General features: G+C 42.5%; 1 protein-coding gene across 2 annotated transcripts in view; it reads right to left on the reverse strand.

The window, feature by feature from the left end:
- Positions 1-17123, reverse strand: part of Fbn2 (fibrillin 2) — a 202600-nt gene that overhangs the window by 183690 nt on the left and 1787 nt on the right. For both annotated transcript variants that reach the window (XM_038330380.1, XM_038330378.1), the window contains exons 3-5: positions 13220-13318; positions 10237-10332; positions 3286-3381 (exon numbers count right to left, since the gene is read on the reverse strand). In XM_038330380.1, the coding sequence (XP_038186308.1) occupies positions 3286-3381; positions 10237-10332; positions 13220-13318 (291 nt within the window). The remainder of the gene's footprint in view (positions 1-3285; positions 3382-10236; positions 10333-13219; positions 13319-17123) is intronic.

The raw sequence follows: 17123 nt of genomic DNA on the forward strand, positions 1-17123 counted from the left end.
TTACAATCCTACATCTTTGCAAATTAATACCCTGGAAGGATTTTTTTCTTGAAAACATTGATAGGTTAAAAAGCAATCCTTTAGTCCCTCTTTTTAAAAAGTACCTTCTTGTGGTAGTGTGAAGAAGACTTCAACTTTAAAGACAATGTCACTATGTATCAGGGTATTTGAAGGTTTATAGAATTAAATGCTTTTCTAAGAAAAACATATCTTACATGACAAAAGTAATCTGTAGTCATAGTTTCTGTGTAACTAGAAAGGTGTAGCATATATTTTTACCAGATGCTTGTAGGGAAGCTTCAGGGGAAAATCAATGATTAAATAAGCATTCACTGAAGTCAAAGAAATTTTAAAAAAGAGACTGGGCAGACCACATCGGGAATCAAAGAATCATTTTAGTGTGTCTACATATCCCTTACTTGGGCTCACTTATTTCTGCTCTGCCTCCCTGAAATTCTTGTTGTTAAGTAATAAGGTGCTCTCAGGATGGTGACCATGGAGGCTCGCTATATAATGCCGATTTCTGTTTCTGCTTTTTCTCAGGTACATGGGAAGTACAAGTTTTTTCATCTGTTTCGTGAAAGAAGCAAAACTAATTGAATACTTTTATGTGCTGTAGACGCAGCTGAGCTGTCTGCGTTTTACAGTCAGCATGGTACCACAAGGCCTCTCTCTCTTTTTTCTGCTAACTATAAAAGGTCATTGTGTGTATCATAAAGACAGGAGACTCCAGAGTTTCAGCTTACAGCTTCAAGACTCAAGTTAAATAGCTTAATCATGCCAGTCATTAGCTACCCTCACTGTTTGCCTGAGTCCAGAGAGCAGCCTGCCAGAACCCAGACAGTTGGAAAAGCAGGCCTGCTCAATGTGACTTCTGAGCCCAGGAGGCTAGTTTAAAGGAAAATTATATGTATTCTACAATAAGGAGGGGAAATGTCCTTGACTTTATGAAGCTCCTTTTCCCCTTATATAGTAAAGAAGATGTATTCTGAAATCAGTAATTGAGTAAAAACATAAACTTTAACCATAAACAGGAAAATTAGCCTATTTACTCAACATAAATGGGTCACTCCTCTTGTATATAGTACTTACAATAGTTCTTAAGAGAGATTATGAACTCTAATTTTATTAAAATTACTATGACATGCAAAAATTCTACTGAAAAGAAAAAAAAATGCGTCCCTGAAATATTAATGTTCATGGTTGCAATTTAGGAGTGGAAACTCCTAGCTGCGTGTTAGAAAGAAATGAAGCTTTTGTACTTGCCTGACGGAAGGGCAGTAATTAAAAACAATTCAAAGCACGTTTTTAAGGTCAGTTCATTAACTGATTAATTTTGTAATCTCTCCTGAAATCACGCTACTGTGCATGTAAACGCTGAGTAACTCCACTGGAGTCAGAGCCAGTGAACGAGCGACTGTCTGAGAACAGTGACGTCATACCTGGAAGCCTGGGCTGGAAGGCTCCAACCAACTGTGCCAGTCAGGAACGAACTTTCTAACCTGCTTTGACGAAAGAGCTGCAGAACCTACATCAGCGACAGAAAGCATTGCTTCCACTGGTCCTGACTGGGTCTGCATTTTTAAGCTTCTTTATCTTCTGTTCTACGGTCTTTAAACCACATCGCTTAGAAAATTTGTATTATTTTATTCCCATCGACTTGAGCTAACATTTCTCAATTCATTTTCCTTTCCCCAATAAGAACATCTGGCAAAAAGCTTTAGAACTCGTCCTAAGAATAATGATAAACTCTGTCATCTGTGGAATGTACTTTAGTCCCAAGAAATCTCTATGACATTAGGAATAGCACAAATATCTCAGTGTGCACACACAGGCATATGTCAAAAGTTTGCATGCATCAAACTTCTCATGCTTCACCATTTTTAGTCTCAAGAATGAAAATTACCCCGAATACCAATATGACATTGTTTTGTGAGGATAATTATCTAGGTGTTGAAGTACAAGTTATCGTCACAATTCCCAAGGGTCTCTGCACATATGTCTGTAGTATTTCATTGATATGAACTCCGTACACTTTAGTTTTTAAATAAAGTGTTCTGTAACTTTAGATGCCGTCACAAACCTAGGGAAAAATCACGTGGAGATGTATATAACAATGTGACAATGTAATGTTACCTTTAATCTAACTTACATTTACTCTAATGGAACAGTGCTACGCAGTTAGTCATCACATTTGATGAGGTTTAGCTTCTTTGGTGGACCGCGGCCACAGCTGTTCTCAGGCTCTATGGCCACTACAGCGTCAATGCTGGCTTTTGCTCAGCAGCTAGTGGGAATGGTTCTAATTGCTATTGGAATCACTGTCAGCTGGTTTCATGCCAGCTTTGATGACTGTTTTTGGAGGTGCAGCGGTCAGTGCAAGATGCTTTCTTTGAGCATCCATTCCTGGAGCCCCTTTGTCTTGCTCAAGGGAAGTTCGGCTGGGTTCACATACCCAGCCGTCTTCTGCATGCGGCTCTGGGAAAGCTTACCTCATATACCACACTGCAGGAATGGGTGCTGAATCCAGAGCCAACATAGTAACACTTTCCTTTGTCATAGACTATCGTCCAGAACCCAAGCTTAACCCCACCATCATGAAGCATCTCTGAAGACTATGACTGACCAAGAAACAGCTAAAGAGGCTTCTTTCTATAGATGAGCCAAAGAATATGTCACCATAGTAATGATAACAGTCCTAATACAACCACAAAACAAACAAACAACGACAAAACACTCCAAAAGCTACCAGAGTAAGACCAAACAGAAGCACACAGGAGTGCAGAGCCAAGACAAATGGAGTAAGATATTGAAAGACTTGATCACATCTGATAGAAAGCCCAGTAGCTCTGGACTTGTGTTATGGAATGTAGTGTGTTTCTTTATTATTAAGGCAATTTGGGTCAGATTTTGTGGAGGCCAGCCAGGGACATATTGCTATTGATTTTTTTTTTCAGCAGAGGGGTTATTCCCAATAGTGTCTAGAAAATAAATGCAGTACATGATGAGAATCTGCCACGAGTCAATCAGTCAGCATCACTCTGGGGCCACTGCTTCTGAACTGGCCTCCCAGACCCGGATCACTGTAATGAAAATCATTACATTACAGAACCCTTCTGCTTCTGAGAGGACTGTGCCAAATTTTATCATTCTAACTACTGGTGCATAAAAATATATTTCATCAAAACAATTCCCATAGAACAGCAAAAACACATTCAGACATAGTTATAACATTACAGAATGAACTTTGAAAACATAGGTTCCCCAGTCTCTTCCCCCTCTTACCTCTCTCGCACTGTGGCCCCGTGAATCCATAAACGCAAGCACAGCGGTTGGGGCCAATGCAACGCCCACCATTCTGGCATCCGTTTTCACAGACAGCTGCACACAAAACATCAAGAAACAGTTCATTAACCACCACGTCTCCAAGCACGGAAAGATCCTGCAGTGTTGCTGCCAAGTAAACATCTTATATCCAATTGCTTCTCTAAAACATGAGTGCACGAATCTGATTGGCCACTAAGTCAGAGATGCTACAACGATCTCATTATTAATCAAGTTTATTGTAAGTCTTTTTTTCTTTATCAGACTCATGAGGATTAACAGGTCTGATGCTCACAAGAGGCAGACAATCACTATTCAATATTCTATTACCTTTTCTTCAGGGACCTAAGAGGCCAAACTCATTAACGTGCCCTCCAAGCGATGTATGTATCAAAAAATAAGAAGCTCAGTAAGAAGAGAGAAATAGGCCGAAGGTGCAGCCACTTGGCTCTTTCCTCACCCATCATCACTGTCCGGTGATTGCCGCTCTGTTGATCATAGCAAGAGGGGGACACACTTGGAAAGAGAGGGTTTTTCTCCATCTTAAAGCACCACTGTGTCAATGACCTCGGGGTTACTTTTTGGAGTCACACTTTGACGCTATATGCCGTACGGCCTCAGGGTTAGCTACCACAGTTTCATTTTGCTCCCAGGCATGATGCTACATGGCTCTGGAGAGGAGTCACTTCATCTGCTTCTTTTTTTTTTTTTTTTTTTTTTTTTTGGTTTTTCGAGACAGGGTTTCTCTGTGGCTTTGGAGCCTGTCCTGGAACTAGCTCTTGTAGACCAGGCTGGTCTCGAACTCACAGAGATCCGCCTGCCTCTGCCTCCCGAGTGCTGGGATTAAAGGCGTGCGCCACCACCGCCCGGCTTCATCTGCTTCTTTACCCATCACACCTTATATTTCCAGGTGGCACTTCTGACATGCCACTGCCTTGACACATGGGGCAGGCAAAGAAGTTAGAGGAAGAAATACAAAGGACAGGAAAGGGGGATGGAGGCCATGAGGGCTGCGAGACAGATGGGGGTGGATAGAGATGTCAGAGAGGATGAGAACGTCCCAGAGATCTCTAAGGAACATGTGAGTCTTGGAATCAGTTGCCAGGATTTGAAGGCTCAATTGTAAACAATTACTAGATCTGGATTTCCCAACTGACCAACACATAGTTTTGCAGACGGATAACTCTAATTGAATGTGATTAACGAAAATGTAAGGAATCTCCTTTAAATGTTATCAAGCGGAAGGACGTTGGAATGAAAACCACTTCCCCAGCCATGTCCAGTTACTATACCAGCCTTTGGAAAAGACACAGACAGGCTGGGGCGATGGGTCAGCCAGGAATGAACTTGCATGAAAGTACGAAGGACTGAGTTTGGACTTCAGTATTCATATGAAAAGTTTGGTCCCCCTGTAATCCTAGCACTGGGGAGATGGAGAAAGCCTGATTCCTGGAGCTCCCTGGCCAGTCAGCCTACCTGAATGGTAGCTCCAGTGAGACACCCCACCTCAAAAGAAAATAAATGAAATGAACTACTGAGAAGGGCATCCGGCCATCTCTGCCCTCCAGATGCACGTATATCTGCAACGCTCTCCTGATAGACTACAGATGGGGAGAATCTGCCTGTTCCTGACCAGGATCTATAAGCAGAAGGAGGCTGCCTCTCCGAGTTTTCCAAACCCAGACAGGTGGACGGTGCCATGAAGGTTCAGCTTCTTCTGCATATATGGCCACTTACTGTGTAACCCTAACCTAACCTGTCTGTGCTAGGCTAACAAGCCCTTTCTTCTTCACAATATGCTTGGCAGTTCAGAAAGTAGAATTATTGTTCATAAACAATTTATGGGAACATATGTCATTGGTGAACACCAACTTTAAAATGAGTAAGCAAACAGTTCTGACATTTCCGATTTCTGATTTCTAACACTGTGGGTATTGATATGGATCCGTGAACAGAAAGGCAATGACCCACCACAATGCCAGTCATTTGCTGCCGTTTCTGTCAATCACATAAGAGGAACAGTTAGTTGGCTTTATGATCTGCCCTCCAAGCCCTGTGGTTACTGAAGCAACCCTGCCCTGTAACAGACCCTCCCAGCATCTTTTCTACCACTTTGCCAGGCAGATGGGTGTAATGAGGAACGAGTCTTGTCCTCCACCCCGGTGTTCCAACCTCTTTGGTCCTCAGTATGCCTGCTCATAATAGCTGGCGGTTCCCTGCCCAAAGTGTTGTGAGAATTAAGTAAACCTGCACGAAAAATCGAAGGCTTTTTTATACTGTTAGAGTTTTTTGGAGGGGCGGGGGACTGCTTGATTGTTTTGAGATAGGGTCTCTCTCTGTAGTCCTGGCTAGCCTCCAACTCACAGAGATCTGTCTGCCTCTTCACCCAAGTGTGGGAATTACAATTGTGTGTACTACACACAGCTTCTTTACTCTTTGTTTTTGGTTTTATGAGACAAGGTTTATCTGTGTAACTTCCCTGGGTGTACTGGGACTCAATTTTTAGACCATGCTGGCCTTGAACTCACAGAGATCTGCCTACCTCTGCCTGAGTGATGGGATTAAAGATATGCACCACCACTCGGCTCTTTTCTGTACTCTTAACTGCCGTCTTTTTAATTTTTTTGGATGAAATACACATGAAATAGGAGACTTGTTTTCCAACATCCAAAGATTATACTAAAGAGCAGCAACAAAGGCAACAAAGAGGAAGCAGAAGCTACAGATGGAGTATAAGCGCTCAAAACATGAAAGAGGGTAATTTTATCCTTCTGAGTGAAGCATAATTTTATAAATTAATTTTTTGTAATAATATTAATGAAATAGTATTTTACAGTTGAATGACAGCTGGAAAGACACTTGAATACATCCAAATTTCTACCCTGGAAGGAATATTGGCCACCTGGTAAAAAGAAAAGGCTTCTGTATAGCAGGGGAGCAAGTGAAGTGGAAGAAGAGGCTCCATAAGACTGGAAGTTGCTGCTAGCGACATCTGCCTTGAGCACGCTATTGACATCAGCCTGAAGGACAGAGCATGCTCACTTGCTGGAGGAGTTCAGGTACTTAAAGAACACGTCACGTCAGACATGTCCCGAGCACCTGCTCTGTGCTAGGCCACACGGCAGGCACATGTTTTCATGAGACAGGCACTCATATCACTCCACAGAGAACAAGTACTCGGGTCCAAGATGAGTTTGAAATTGTGACAGTGACTTCTACTCGGACATACCAGAGAAAAATAACATTACCAACCATGTTGAAATGTTTAAAAGGAGAAATAAATGAAGTGCCCTGGCATGGGACAACTTAAAACTGTATTGTGACTTTTCCTGCACCGTATCAGGCCCCTTCTCTGCACAGCTCCTATCCAGTCTCTCTCCCAATTCTCATAGTCTTCTTCCCCTTGTCTATGTCAAAATAGCGAGGTTACCCAGGGCTCTGACTTCAAGCCTATTCTTTTGTCCCTCATATTGTAATGATCGCCTATACCAATGATTAAAATATTATATAACTAAAATTTCAATTGATATTCATCCCAATAATGGCTCTGCCTTGACCTCTGTCCCTAGATCTGTGTTCACAGGCAAATCCACTTGGAAGCCCAAGGGACCTCTGGACCTAACATGACTATCCGTCTCCACAGTCCCTTTCCATCTGGTCCCCTTTCAGCGGGTTCCACTGAAAACCCTTGATCTGTCATGTGTGCCTTTGCTTTTTCTTCTTTCTTTTCCTTTTTTTCTTTTCATTTCAACCCATCACACCAGGTCCACAAATGACTTCCAAAACACAGGTGTGGCCTGTGCGCTCCTTGGTTCTTTAGCTCCTCTGCTTCCTTCTTGTCCCCTCAAGCAGTCTCATTATGGCATCCCTGGTGACTTTGGTTTAAAAAAGAAAAAAGGTGTTAATCAGATCACATCACTTGATGTGCTGGCTGGTTCCCTGTCGTCTTGACACAAGCTATAGTCATCTGAGAGGAGGAAGCTTCAATTGAGAAAATGTCTTCATCAGATCTGACTGTAGGGCATTGTTTTTAATTCGTGACTGATGGGGTGGTGCTAGCCCCTGGTGGGTGGTGTCATCCCTGGGCTGGTAGTCCTGGGTTCTATACAAAAGCAGGCTGAGCTAAGCCATGAGAGAAAGCCAGTAAGCACCACCCCTCCACCCCTCTGAATCAGCTCCTGCCTCCAGGTTCCATCTGCATTTGAGCTCCTGTCCTGACTCCCTTCAGTCAAATAAATCCTTTCCTTCCCAAACTGGTCACGGTGTTTCATCACAGCAGCAGCAACCCTAGCTAAGATATTTCAATACTCAAACGCATTTGTTTCCCATTCTGTTTGGGAGAGAGCACCAGTTTCTCCCCTTGGGCTGTAAAGCCAAACCTCTCTCTCCAGATCTGCTTCCTGTCATTGCCCTTCTTCTTCACCTTCTGCGGGGAACAGGGGTTCTAAACACTGTTTTCACAGTCAGTGGGGTCTGTCTTCTACCACAGCATCTCTGAACTCGCTTTTCCTCGTGTCCAGAACACTTACCCCCAGGATCCAAGGCACAGACTTCAACCTGTGTGCACATGTGCATTCCCTTATCCTGTTTTCTTCTCATGCTAGACGTTCCCATTACCTGTATCTGCATTAGGTTATATACTACTCCAACCTGGGTAGGAAAATTGGCTTACAGTTCTTCATCCTTACAGTAAGGATGTGTAGTTGAGGCACAGTTGGGGCAGAAAGCTAGAGGTAGGGACTGAAACAGAGACCATTGAGGGACACTGCTTAGTGGCTTGTTCAACCTGCTTCTTTCCTTCCTCTCTCTCTTTCTCTCTCTCTCTCTCTCTCTTTCTTTCTTTCTTTCTTTCTTTCTTTCTTTCTTTCTTTCCTTCCTTCCTTCCTTCCTTCCTTCCCTTCTCTCTTTTTTTGTTTCTTTGTTTTTTTTTGAGACAGGATTTCTCAGTAGCTATGGAACCAGTCCTGGAACTCACTCTGTAGACCAGGTTAGTCTCAAACTCACAAAGATCTGCTTGCCTCTGCCTCTGCCTCTCAGGTGCTGGTATTAAAGGCGTGCACCACCACCTCCCAGCATTCAGCCACCTTTTTTATACAACATGGGACCATCTGCCCCAAGGTTGGCACATCCCACAGTGAGTTGGACCCTTTGCTATTAACCACCAATCGAAATTACTCCCACAGACTTGCCAACGGGCCAATCTGATGGAGGCAATTTCCTAGTTGAGGTTCCCTGTTCCCTGATGAGTCCAACTTGGGTTGAAGCTGACAAGAAACTAACTGGCCCAGCTTGTCACCTTTCCATTTACCTGCCAGTCCCCTTCCCTATGTGCACAGAGTCACTGCACCATGCAAAGGGAAGGACACACAGTGGCATTGCTTGGTACAATGCAGGAATGCTTCCTAAGGAACACTGCCTATATTTGGAGAGATGCTTTAAGACAATTTAAATGTTTCCAACATCTTCATGTTACCAAAAATCACATTTCAAGGGATTTTCAGGATTTAAAAGTTGATCATCATCTTCACTCTCAACAATATAACACCCTTTCCATAGGACAACTTAGGAGAAAATGTCACCTCAAACTATTCCTGCCACTGCTGTTTCATAGCTGCTACCTTACCTCCATATTTGCTAACTGCAGGGCTTATTAGCAAAACCTTTGCTTGCACCATATGTTCTATCATCCCCATGATAAAATAAAAGACAGAAAGACTCCCTTGTATGAGACACCCAGGAAAGAACTGTCCACATGTGCCCTGACTGGAACTCAGTGCCTTTCATAGTCCTCTGCTGTGATCTGTAGCCTCTCACTTATATTTATAATAAAATGCCGATTGGCTAGTAGCCAAGCAGGAAGTAGAGGCAGGGCAACGAGAATGCTTGGAAGAGAGAAGCTCATTCTGCAGTTGTAACCCAACTAGCTGCAGAGAAAGCAAGATGTGACTGCCTCACCGAAAAAGGTACTGAGCCCCATGGCTAACGCACCTACTGGGGAGGGTGAGGCTGGGGAATCACGAGTTCTAGACCAGTTCGGGCCAGATGGTGAGTTCACAGACAGCTTGGGTAATTAAGTGAGATCCTGTCTCAAATTAAAAAGAGGGCCAGGGTTCCATCTTGGCTACAGGAAGCTTGCCGATCATGCATGAAGCCTCAGACTCATGCATTGCAAACTAAACTAACCCAACAAATGAATCAGTGTAAGCTCTCATGAAAGTGTCACAAGTTGGTAAACATTAACCAAATATATTCTCCAAGGATGTGTCACCAAACAGGAGCCACATTCTGCATCCCACTTCAAACATGACTATTTCTTTATCATTGTGTGATTCTTTCCAGTGAGGCGTTTATTTACTGGCGTGTAGGGACACATAGCATGGTGCCAACCTGCCGGGCAGATGCACCATCTGGACTGCAATCTCCAGGGCTGCTTTGCTAAAGCCTCTTTCTTCGTCGTGATATCGGAACTTTTCAAGTCTCCATACAGTCCTGTATTCTGGCATTAAATACATTTGAACAAGGTACTTTGTGAACTTGGCTCTCATGGGTTAAAATTTTGGCAATTCTTAAAATTTGCATGTATGTGGTAGGGGGGATGAAGGGAGCTGTGGAGTTGTCCAGTAACCTTTGTAGGAACAGACCTATATTCTATGGCATCAATACCCACGACGAATGTCAAACCTGATATCGTATCACTAGTGCTCAACATCAATATTATAAAGCACAAAAATGAATCAGAAGAATTTCTTCAGGTTAAATTTATGACAATTACTTATAAGCTATGGCTTACTATATAAAACTATCTCTTCCAATGACTCTCCGTGAGCTTTGAAAGAACTTACATTGTGACTGAAGGGAAATTGACACTCAGTCACATTGTTCACAATAAAAGCTATTGCTAAGGTTTCTTACGTTGTCCACAGTAAGTCCCGATGTATCCTTTCTGGCACTGGCAGTGATCCTCAGCACAGGTCCCGCCATTCATGCACCTCACACTACACTGCTGGACTGTGAAGAAGACAAAAAAAAAAATACAGACACCAGTCACCAAATTATATTCACAAGCTTATCTATAAACTACAGGTCCAACCTGATGGCAAATGTATTCCATGTATTCAGACACAAATGTTATAGTCCAATAAATTTTTATTGACCCTAAGTCCACACATGTGGATATACCTGTTACCACATGTGACTTAGTATATTTTTTAAACAGACTACAATTCCAGTGTCAGAATAAATCCCTAGATGGTGTTAGTGGCATAGTTTTGGGTATGGGAGACACTCATATCCACTTAGACAGCAGGGTCTATGTGCCTGCTGTCATGACGGATTTGGGGGGCAGTCCTCATGGAACCTTGGAGACAGAAAAAAAGTCTGTTTCAAATACTTCAAGGTGATTATAAATAATGAACTTATAATTACACAATTTATGAACTATATGGAGAAAAACAGTAAGGAGAATGGTCTAGGTTCAGTAAGAACTTAGATACAGCAAGCATAAAAAAATCACTCTGATGTGACATTTGGACTTAAATTTGAAAAATGAGAATCAACCAGGCATGGGCAGTAGCAAGAACCAGCTTCAGAAAGTTCAGAATCCAGTGATCTAAAGTCCTTGGGATGCAGAAGGTGTAGAAGGTATCTTGGGGAGGCAGAGAAGGCCAACCAGATAAGATGGGGTTCCAGTCCCACCAAAGGATAAGTATGTCTGAACTGCAGATGGAAGGAAGGATTTCAATACAAGTGAAGAAATTCTATTATAAAGATGAACTGCAGTGCAAAAGGGGATTGAAAGATCTCAGGTAGACAGGAGTCTGGGAAAAGATGAGTACAGCTTGAACCACATGGCAAGAAAAAGATGGAGTAAAAATCTATTGTCCAGCAGAACCTACATATTTAAAGAGCTACATGGAAAAAGAAAATGTGCAGTTGCATAAGCCCTGGATGGGTGACGCTGCCACCCACTGAGACAGAAGCAGCCGTGGACACATAGACTGTGGTCAGCGATGAATTAAGAATTTCACTTTGGAGGTGAGCTGTAACTGAGGAATGATTCCCAGGTTAACTTCTAGCTCCCAAATGAGTGTGCGCATGCACACATGTGCAAGAAAGTATTTCAGGCATTTAGTGATACATGGTGGTAAAAGCTTTTGCAAGTTCAAGGAGGATGAAGGTTGGAAGGGTTAGAGAAGTTCCCCATGGGAAGAAATTAGATATTCTCTAAAGGCCAAATGAATGTGTGGATGTCGGACCAAGCCAGGTCCCATGCATGCATTCCCTCTACAGGCCTGGTCATTAAGAAGCAGCATTGCTTTGGTTTTTGTTTTGTTCTGCTGTCAAGGATGAGTGTGAGCAAATCGGGAATTAGATGATGAAGACATGAGGAAGGGTCTCTGGAAGATAATCTGGCAGGGGAAATGTGCTTCTGAAGGCACTCGACATCCTTGTAGCTTGAATGATAAGTCTCAAATCCCTGGGAAAACACAGACTATTAAAAAACCACAAACCTAGAGGTTTGTGTCAGCGGTCCGCCAGAAGACAAATGCATTGGTGTTCCCAGTTTGAATCTTACTCCCGAATCAGATAGGTTCTCATTACCCTTGTTTAGCAAAATCCTATGGAGGGAACCATTAAAATTCAACAAAGTCATGCTCCTTTTAGGGAGATTTAAAGCTCTTGTTTAGATACCGAGCAGGCAAATATAAATATACACTATCACTTCTAGCTTAATCTAATGAGATCTCAAACACTTGCACAGGTGTTAATCTTGGTCTTTGGAGCCCAAACATTTTCTAGAGTAGTGAAAACTGAAATACATTCTTAGTCTACTGTTATTGTTACCTTCATGGAATTGTGGGGAATTACTATGTGTAGGAAAGTAAGTCAGAACATCTAAAGTATTTGGTCAGTATTTCAGTAGACATCTGCTGTCTTTCTGATCTTTTCTCCCTATAGTTCAGACACAAATAGAATGGGGGCTGCAGAAGCTACACAAAAAGACAACAAATGCAGGCTAGTGTTTGAAAAGACAGGGTTAGCCAGCCTTAGCCAGTAGACACAAGTCTGTACTGCTTTGGGTTGGTGAGCTGGTTAGATTCCTTTTTTTTTTTTTTTTGTCAATTTGACACAAACAAGAGTCATCTTGGAAGAGGGAACCGTAATTGAGGAACTGGCTTGCTTAACTGACCATGGTGAAATTCATTAACATTTTTCTGATGAATATGGAAGGGCCCAGCCCACTTTGGGGAATACTACCTGGGCAGGTAGTCCTGGATGTTAAGACGATAGATGAGAAAGCCCTGTAAAAAGCCAGAAAGCAGCACTCCATCCTGAACTCTCCTTCAGGTCCTGACTTCAGATGCCTGGCTTGAGTCCCTACCCTGACCTCCCTTGGTGACGGGATGTGGCCTGGGAGCTGTAAGATGAAACAAACCCTTTCCTCTCCCAGGTTGCTTCCGGTCATGTTGCTTATCACAGCAATGAGGTCAAAGTAGGACAGTAGTTATATAGTTAATATGCATGTGCCTCATTTTCCTCCTCTGCAAAATAGGAGCATGACAGTATCAAACAATGTGGGTGAGAGGATTGAAAGCACGCAAACACCTAGCACAGAATGCTGCGCAGAGTGAACGCTCAGGAAATTACAGCTATTACAAAACATTACGTCATGGATTCCTAACCATCCTGCCACCTAGGCACATCCTCTGTTGACAATTGCCTACGCGAGGCAACAGCTATGGAACAAGACCGTCTTAGTTCAAAATTTAACACAGGGAAGGCCAGTTAGTGAGAACAATCACCAATCCATATCTCCTTCAAGGGCGGCACTTGTCACTGGTTCCCAGGCTTAAGGAAAAGGATATAGCCACAGAGAGAGAGAGAGGCAACATACTTGATTTTGCTCCACAGGTCGGGGATATTTGTCCACTGGAACAAGTACACATGTTGGGACGGGAACAAAATCCATCTCCACAGCTGTTCCTGCAAATGGCTGGAGAAAGCACAGCACAGATGGGAATGAGAGACAGCACCCTCAGTCATGTTCCACAGTGAGAAAACAACATTTTTAAAACCACAGGTCTAGAAAAACAGGGCATGATATTAATGTTGCAAAACATCTGAGTGTTAGTATGAGATAAAAATCACCCACTGGAGATGTGGGACTAAGTCTTACAATTTCCTTGTGGTGTTGGACAAAGAAATGCATTTTTTAAAAGAATTTTAAAATTCTGTAATACCAATCGACACCAATTCTTTACCTTGATTATCAATACCAAGTTGCTTTTTATATTCAAACCCGGAAACTTTTGAGTTCAGGATTCACCAAAGGATCTTGATCCTAGGGAGCTGGCAGGAGTGGGGACACCCGGAGAGACTGAGCATATTGGAAAATAGATCCCACTGTTTAAGAATGTGAAATTGGTAGAGACAGAGACCCAGGCCCTAACGAGTTGGCCAAACGTCTGGCTCCCTACACATTCCATCCCAGCTGGCTTCTGCCCTATCTGGTCATCAATCTTTATTCCCCTTCATGGCTCCTCTCCTTCCTCCAGTCTTGCTTCTGCCATACCGTCACTGCTCAAAAGAGCCCTTCTGATGGGGTGGGGGTGGGGGTGGGGACTGAAGCTCCCTACAGCTGTGACCTCCAGCGAAGCTGAGGGTCATCTAAGCCAAGTTTAGGCTCACTGACACACCACATACCACAGATACGCAAAACCTTCAGTCAAGTGCCTTGGAATGGGAACTATCTCCCAAATTTAGTCAGGAGCTGAAAGATTTATCTCTATATCCCTAGTTGAATTCCCTCTTTGAGCATGCAGGCTATGTGCAGATTTGATCTTTCTCCGGATGCAAGAAACAAGGAAAGGGTCTGGAAATGTCCTGAAACTACACGCAAACACTTAGAACACTGTGCATATGAATATTTTGCTGGAGAGAGGTCTCAGAGCTTTCAAAGAGACCTGGGATCCCCACGATATGAGAAACACACTCTACAGGAGCAAACCCAATTTGGTAATTGCTTTCCTTTTCTAAGATCACCTTTAGTATCTATATAATATGGGCAATGTCTCAACTGGTTATCCTGAATGAAAGTACTGTAAAAATATTATGGTCTTAAGATTAAAAGAAAAGGCAAGAAAATGGCTTCCACCATAGAATTAATATTTAAAATATATTAGGTTCTGACCAACAGTAATTTTCTATGGCAAATGCTCATGAAATATAGTTTTATTTCAAGGGTTCTTCCTTCTTAGCAGGCAGGTTAATCTAGGTTTAGATGAAGTGAACCATTTGGTCTCAAACCAAAAGGAGGTGAGGGGCTGATCCTGGACATCTTCAGGCAGTAAGCTGTCTGTCGAGGCTTCGATGTGTCCCCTGCACAGGCCAGTAGGAAGGAAGAGTGATGAACTCCTTCCTCTCTACGCTCATTGCAGTCTGCGGTCTCAGTACAACTCCTCCATTTTAACTGACATTATGAATCCTAGGAGTGTTGGAAGGAGCAGGAGAAAGGGTGTACACACTGGGAGTCTGGCGACATTAGGAGAAGCTGCATGGACTGGTACTTAGCACACATGGCACACAAGAGGTGTAAAGTTGACGTCTCACTCAGCCAATGACCCACAGTGAGCACAGATAATACCCAAAACGTCTCTGGGTTCAGTTTTCTCATTAGAAACATAAACGAAAGGGATCATCCTGGAGGGTTCTGACATGTTATTTTTTTCTTTCAGTTCGCAATTGCTGTGATGCTAAGCCAATCACACTCATTGTTTCCCCAATGACCAAAACATTGCTGCATACTTTCTCCATAAATAAATGCATAAGCAAACTCTTCTTCCATCATTCCATGTTCTTGGATGATTTCTTTTAATTGTTTGAAAAAAGAAGGCTAGAAAGTAGGTTTGGAAACAAACATGGAAATTTGGAAGTACTTCAATGACATCTCAAGCCACAATTAAGAATAATAACAGTTGGGCATGATGTCTCAAGCCTGTAATCGCGGCGCTTGGCTGGCTGAGAGAAAGCCCGGGAGTTCAAGGCCAGCCTGAACAACTTGGTTCCATTCCTGTGACTGGCTAGAGATCATGTCTTTTGAAACGAATAATAAAATGATCACAATGAAGAAGGGAATACAACCATAATGCATTATCTTTTTAAAGTAATAGACACATTTCTTCACTGTCTTCTCGTGTGAAGCCTGGTATGAGACAAACATCAAACTTTAAAGCTTGCTCTGGGTGGAAACAAAGTGGAGATGTAAGATATGAGAAAATTAATTGTAGGTCTTCATATTATTATCATTATTTTGTAAAGTGCCTCAGAATTTGTCTTTGCTTCATGGTGAAGTAAATTAAACAAAGAAATATTTGTTACCAAGAAATTCAGGAATTAAAAATCCCCGGTTTTCAGTTTACAATTATTTTAATTTCTATATTTCTCCACATACGACCATTTTAAGATGCAAAAATAACAGATTGAATTTAATTCCTAAACTAGGTGAGGCTCTTGCAAAAAAAAAGGATGGTACCATTGCAGCAGTGCTTTCTGTTAATTTTGTGCACAAGTTTTAATCTCAAGCTATAAATTATTTTCCTATGATGTTAATAATAAATATTGCTTAGATATAATAGACATAAATGTCATCAATATTTATTGGAGATATGAAGATAACGCCAACGTTTGCCTAATGTACGTATCCCATTAGCACCCAATTATTTCTAATAGAAGAAATGTGGGTGACAACACTCACAGTGAGGTGCTAGAAGCTGACCTTCTAAAGGAGGAAATGGCATGAAGACAGTCAAAGACCCGAAGTGCTTAAATGTGGACACTCACCGGGCCATGCATAAATTACAAGTGCAACCATGCCAGGAGGGGAGGCTTTGCTCTCTGCAGTTCCCATTCCTTACTGATCCAATAAAACCTGACTCTACAGATTTGCAACCCGTACCATAAACCTATCCCTTCTCCTCGGCTGCTCTCCAACTCAATAACGGCACTCACATTCATTACATTTAGTGAGTCAGACTTTCCACAGTGCCTAAGTCATTCCCAGCAAGGGTGGCAGGTGTGTGCTGAGTGACGTTAGCTGTTTCAAGAGTCTGAAGATCCCAACAGTGTGAGGCAGCCCCGGTAATGCCCCAGTGGCCGGAAAGAGTAATGCACCTTCTATAAATACTTCACTTAGGACTGTCTGGAGTTCTGAGAGAAGGCAAGTGACCATCATTCCTTTTCCTCTCCCCCCATCCCCATAAAACCAAAGACCTATACATACACGGGTTTATTGAAAAATATTTATGAATCAATCATTTAAAAAGAACACAGTAGCTGTTTCTTATTTTTGTTTCATTGCTAGAAGTTGTGGGATTTTTGAATAGAAGAAAGAGAGAGAACTATTCTTTACAATAAAACTTTAGATTTCTGTCCTTTGAAAGGGCAGCACAGAAATAGCATTTAGGTTCTGTCTCCAACCCACAAACCCAATAAACACAGCGTTGGAGATGCCGCTGTGCCCACACTACCCCTTGGCTAGGGTAGCTTACCCTTTTTCTGTTGACAGTGGCATAATTATCTTTCCCTTGGGGAATACCAAGGTCAGTTTAAAGTCAAGACCGGCTGTAAATGCATGTGCTGTCTGTGCCTTGGCTGCCCTCCAGAGTGGACAATGTGGCCAATCACACTTCACCCCACAAAGCCCATGAAGTGAGAACCCCCTGAGTCCTTGATCATAACACCAGAAACTAATGAGCTTAGAACATGGAGACCGGCATATATACTCTGGAAGCTGAAAATAA

This window comes from Arvicola amphibius, chromosome 5, assembly GCF_903992535.2.
Source record: "Arvicola amphibius chromosome 5, mArvAmp1.2, whole genome shotgun sequence".
NCBI lineage: Eukaryota > Metazoa > Chordata > Mammalia > Rodentia > Cricetidae > Arvicola > Arvicola amphibius.